Genomic DNA, 6,000 nt, shown 5'->3' with positions numbered 1-6,000 from the left:
TGGAGACACTACAATGTCCCAGTAAATAGTCCCGCCTTGACTGTTTCATTTTCACTTCCCATTCTCCATTTATGAGTTTTGCAAGTTTTTTTGAATTTTGATATCTAATCTAAGGTTTTTTTCCTGATATTTTTTTCTTTTTTGGCCTTCAATTCAGGCATGTACTGTATACAGCCAAACTGAAAAACAACACAGGCTGTAGTTTTTTATATTCTCCATCTCCACAAGGAGACGGTCAAAGGCATTGTTAGTGGAACACAAAGACACAGGAAGTGATATAAATCAGGAACAGGAAGTGGCGTAATAGTCAGACAGGAAGTTCCGGGTGAGAGGTGGGCCTGGAGGAAGTAGAGAGGAGACATTGCTGGAACTGGCAGCAGAGGAGGTAATGAGATATTATTTTAGATTTACACCCAGTAACTGCTACACATACAAATACATTTAGGAGAAATGATCGGGTGGTTGCAGAATTGGTAATCTATTGAAAACGTTTTATACGAGGAGTTTGGAAACGTTAGGAAACACATCTAGTTACAAAGTTACAAGGTAAGTCTCAAAAGGATCACAAATCACATTTTGTATTGATCATGTAAATGGTTAAAGTGGAGACACCCGTAATTTTTGGCCTCTGATATATACTTTGTTTCTTCGTAACTAGATGTGTCTGCCTCCTGAGGAAGCACTGATGTTAGCCGAAACTGTTGCTTTCCACGTTCGTAGAAATATTCTCACTAATCTAAGGATCCCTGGATAGGGATGAGCTCAGGCGTGTTCGTATGGAACACGTGCAGAGCCCACTAGGAAGTCGGCGCAGCGCTGCGCTAATCACAGGCAGTGAGACATTGTCCCGATGTGCGGCTGCTGAGATTGGACAATGTCTCACTGCCTGTGATTAGCGCAGTGCTGCGCCGACTTCCTGGCGGGCTCTGCACGTGTTCCATGCGAACACGCCTGAGCTCATCCCTAATCCCGGACAATTCCCCAATGTGATTCGATTAGTGAGAATATTTCTATAAACATGGAAAGCAACAGTTTCGGCTAACAGCAGTGCTTCCTCTGGTTAGAAGACACATCCCACAATGTCCGCACCCCACAGGATCCAGGAGACTTGACAGAGTGGCGGTGGGGTGCTGGGACTCTGCATTTCATCACCTGGCACCACAGTTGTAAATGTCAGGTGAAGCGGTCAGCAATCACCGTATAATCCTGACATTCGCAGAGCAGCAGTGCGGGAACGGGCGTCCATGTAGGTAGCCAGTCACAAAGTTGGGGCTTGTTTTATTCAACCACACCAATGATGGGGGTTTATTTTATCCAAGTGACACCAAAGATGGGGCGTATTTTATACCACTGACCAGTGGCAGCCCATCCATTGGGGCTGCTTTGGATGGACACAGTGGTTGCGTTTGATGAGCACAGTGGCTGCGTTTGATGGGCACAGTGGCTGCGTTTGATGGGCACATTGGCTACATTTGATGGGCACAGAGGCTGCGATTGATGTTTTTTTTTCTGAATTATTCAGTTTGCGCAATTATGCAATTGACACAAACGATGTGGCCTGTTTTATCCCACTGACACCAATCATGGGGCTTTTTTTTTTCTTCAGTGTGGCCCCAAAACCTATTTTTTTTAAATGATCTGAGAAGCAAAGTCTACAGAGAGGAGAGTCCTGTACAGATCGCATGACCACATCAATGAAGATGGAGGAGGACCAAAGTCACATGACGAGGAGGATATTGGACCTCACTCTTGAGATCATCTACCTGCTGACCGGAGAGGTGAGGAGGATTCTGGGAGGTCACATGACATCACTCTTATCTCTATTAATAAAACTCAGAACTGACCGGAGAGGTGAGGAGGATTCTGGGAGGTCACATGACATCACTCTTATCTCCTATTAATAAAACTCAGAACTGACCGGAGAGGTGAGGAGGATTCTGGGAGGTCTGTTGTGATAATTATTACTTTCTCTCTTTACACAGGATTATAAAGTAGTGAAGAAAATATCTGGTGATCCATTAACACCCAGCAGTCGTCTTCGGAGGACATCCCCCATCACAGTGCCTCCACCTCACTGCCTGACAACTGAGGTAACCAGTGCCAAGAAGATTCTAGAAGTCACCCAGAAGATGATGGAGCTGCTGACAGGAGAGGTGAGGAGGATTCTGGGAATTCTGGGACATTATCCGGTAACAGACAAGGGATATGTCTGGATGGTGACTGTATCATTGTGTGTGTCAGGTTCCTATAAGGTGTCAGGATGTCACTGTCTATTTCTCCATGGAGGAGTGGGAGTATTTAGAAGGACACAAGGATCTCTACAAGGACGTCATGATGGACGATCAGCCGCCCCTCACATCACCGGGTAAGAGGAGACTTTATTGTAAAGGAGAGAGCAGTACGGAGGCTCCACCTAGATCCCCCATCATCTGATAAACACATAGAAACAATGTATTCAGTCAGTGTGTGTGTTTCCTACAGATGGATCCAGTAATGGGAACCCACCAGAGAGATGTCCCCGTCCTCTGTATTCCCGGGATTCCACACAGGAAGGTCACATCATCCCCCACCATCATCAGGTAGGTGGGACTGAGCATGTAGACTTAAACAATTTAAGCTGTGAAATTAAATTTTTCCATGTAATCTCTTGTTCCTTTTTTAAAATGCATTGTATCAACTTTGGGGTTTCAGGGTGAAGAACTGAAATACATCAAAGTTGAGGTTAAAGAGGAAGAAGAAGAGATGTTGGTGAGTGGAGATCAGCAGTCTATGGAGGAGGGGAAGATGATTATGAAAAGTAGACAGGAGGAATCTTCTCTACATATAGACACAAGTAAGTAATCAACTTCTATGTATATAAAGTATACTGTACACCATATGAAAGGTCCATCTCCATTCCTCAATATAACGTCATGTTCCCAACAAATGAGGAGGAGATACTGTACACCATATGAAAGGTCCATCTCCATTCCTCAATATAACGTCATGTTCCCAACAAATGAGGAGGAGATACTGTACACCATATGAAAGGTCCATCTCCATTCCTCAATATAACGTCATGTTCCCAACAAATGAGGAGGAGATACTGTACACCATATGAAAGGTCCATCTCCATTCCTCAATATAACGTCATGTTCCCAACAAATGAGGAGGAGATACTGTACATCATATGAAAGGTCCATCTCCATTCCTCAATATAATGTCATGTTCCCACCAAATGAGGAGGAGATACTGTACATCATATGAAAGGTCCATCTCCATTCCTCAATATAACGTCATGTTCCCAACAAATGAGGTTTAGTGTGATTAATGTGATTCCTGAATGTAGGACTTGAATAATTCTTATTAATTTAGAATTTTTTCCCAACAGGTGGGCGCTATATCCGGAACACCCCAGAAGGACATCTCATGTTATCTCCAGGTTATAATGCAGAACATAATGGCATCACACAGGATTCTCCAGGAGTAAATCTGCTTACTCAAAATATTCGTCACAGACCTTATCATTTGGAGAGATCCATGGATCTATCAAACCCTGACAGGTCACATATTTTTACTTCAGATCTTCCCCTTGGACCTCATCGTCCGTATGAATCAACAAATCCATCTAATCCCACAGAATCTTCTTCAGATTTTGTAGGAGGTAACTCAGTGGAGAGAACATTGACATGTTCGCTGTGTTGGAAATCTCTCACTGAAAACGAAGCACTCTTCAAACAACAGAAAAATCACACGAGTGAGCGTCCTTTCTCATGCGCGGAGTGTGGGAAAAGTTTCGCTGTAAAAAGAAGCCTTCTTGTACACCAGAGAAGTCACACCGGTGAGCGTCCTTTCTCATGCCCAGAGTGCGGGAAATGCTTTGCTGAGAAAAGAACGCTTCTTACACACCAGAAAAGCCACACGTGCGAGGTTTCCTGTTTATGTTCCGAGTGCGGCAAATGTTTCATTCAGAAAGGAGACCTTCTTAAACACCAGAGGATTCACACCGGTGAGCGTCCTTTCGCCTGTTCAGAGTGCGGGAAAGGTTTCATTCAGAAATCGGATCTCCTTCGCCACAAGAGGACTCACACGGGCGAGCGCCCCTATTCGTGTTTGGAGTGCGGTAAATTTTTTGGTAACAAAGGAAACCTTCTTAAACATCAGAGAACTCACACGGGGGAGCGCCCGTTTTCTTGCTCGGAGTGCGGGAAATTGTTTACCGATAAGGGAAACCTCCTTAAACATAAGAGAATTCACACGGGGGAGCGTCCTTTCTCGTGCTCGGAGTGCGGGAAATGTTTTAACGACAAAGCGAAACTTATTAGACATCAGCGAAGTCACACAGGAGAGCGACCGTACTTGTGTTCGGACTGCGGGAAATCGTTCACGAAGAAAGAAAGCCTTCTCAAACATCAGAAAAGTCACATTTGAAAGTGCGGGAAATGTTTTACACCTGGAGGAGATCTAATTGGACATTGAATTACACATTGCTGATAATTATGTTAAGGGTCCTTTTAATAAGCTGAACTATCCAGTCCATAGAAGTGTATAATAAAACCAATTTGATTTTTTTTAAAGGGTACAACCTGGCAATAGTGTTATTGAGTTATAGGTTTAGTCCTGTCAATTTAAGAAGGGGCTCCTAGAAACAACTCGTTATGTGTATAAAAGACACCTGTCCACAGAATCTTTCTTCTATTCAAACCTCAGCTTAATGGGCAAGTCAAAGGACGTCATGGACAAGACCTGCACAAGGCTGGAATGGGCTACAAGTCCACCAGCAAGAAGCTTGGTGAAAAGGAGACAGCTGTTGGAGCTATTATTTGTGAATGGAAGAAATACAAAGTAACCATCCATCGTCTTCGGTCTGGAGCTCCATGCAAGATTTCACCTCACGGGGTAAGGATGATCCTGAGAAAAGTGAGGGAACAGCCCATAATTACATGGGAGGGGCTTGTGAATGATCTCAAGGCAGTTGGGGACTACACTCACCAGACAAACCATTGGCATACACAATGCTCCACCATGGATCGAAATCGGCAAGGTTCATGCACCGGCCCATCTGATTTTTGCCAATGAACGTCTAAATGATTCAGGGAAGGTTTGGGGAAAAGCGTTGTGGTCATACCAGACCAAAATTGAGCTTTTCGACTCGCCGTGTTTGGAGGAAGAAACAATGCTGACTACGACCCTAAGAACACCATCCCTACAGCCACGCACAAAGGTGGAAACATCATGCTTTGGGGCTGTTTCTTTCCTAAAGGTACAGACCAACTTGGCCGCATTGAGGGGCCAATGGAGACAGAACATCAACCAAAAATCCAGAAAAAACACGGATTAGTCCTGTCAATTTAAGAAGGAGCTCCTAGAGACAACTCGTTATGTGTATAAAAGACACCTGTCCACAGAATCTCTTTCTTCTATTCAAACCTCACCTTAACGGGCAAGTCAAAGGATGTCATGGACAAGACTTTAGACTTGCACAAGGCTGGAATGGGCTACAAGACCACCAGCAAGAAGCTTGGAGAAAAGGAGACAACCGTTTGAGAGATTATTCGCGAATGGAAGAAATACAAAATAACTATCCACCGGCCTCGGTCTGGAGCTCCATGCAAGATTTCACCTCATGGAGTAAGGATGATCCTGAGAAAAGTCTACAAGACCACCAGCAAGAAGCTTGGAGAAAAGGAGACAACCTTTGGAGCGACTATTCGCGAATGGAAGAAATACAAAATAACCATCCATCGGCCTCGGTCTGGAGCTCCAAGCAAAATTTCACCTCATGGGGTAAGGATGATCCTGAGAAAAGGCTACAAGACCACCAGCAAGAAGCTTGGTGAAAGGGAGACAACCGTTGGAGCGACTATTCGTGAATGGAAGAAATACAAAATAACCATCCATCGGCCTTGGTCTGGAGCTCCATGCAAGATTTCACCTCACGGGGTAAGGATGATCCTGAGAAAAGTGAGGGAACAGCCCAGAATTACACGGGAGGGGCTTGAGAATGATCTCAAGGCAGTT

The 6,000-nt window shown here is 44.5% G+C and overlaps 1 protein-coding gene across 1 annotated transcript in view; it reads left to right on the top strand.

The window, feature by feature from the left end:
• Positions 1–295: 295 nt before the first annotated feature.
• Positions 296–6,000, top strand: part of LOC143955208 (uncharacterized) — a 62,157-nt gene continuing 56,452 nt past the window's right edge. The window contains 8 exon segments of the mRNA XM_077465294.1: positions 296–385; positions 1,607–1,778; positions 1,983–2,153; positions 2,242–2,365; positions 2,482–2,579; positions 2,692–2,833; positions 3,371–4,406; positions 5,388–5,520. Coding sequence (XP_077321420.1) covers positions 1,683–1,778; positions 1,983–2,153; positions 2,242–2,365; positions 2,482–2,579; positions 2,692–2,833; positions 3,371–4,406; positions 5,388–5,520 — 1,800 coding nt within the window. The 5' untranslated portion in view covers positions 296–385; positions 1,607–1,682.

Source organism: Lithobates pipiens, unplaced genomic scaffold (genome assembly GCF_037356315.1).
Source record: "Lithobates pipiens isolate NorthernLeopardFrog02 unplaced genomic scaffold, aLitPip1_a1.2 Scaffold_35, whole genome shotgun sequence".
NCBI classification, from domain to species: Eukaryota; Metazoa; Chordata; class Amphibia; order Anura; family Ranidae; genus Lithobates; species Lithobates pipiens.
Note: the sequence above shows the minus strand (reverse complement) of the source record. Positions and strands in the feature narration are given on the sequence as shown.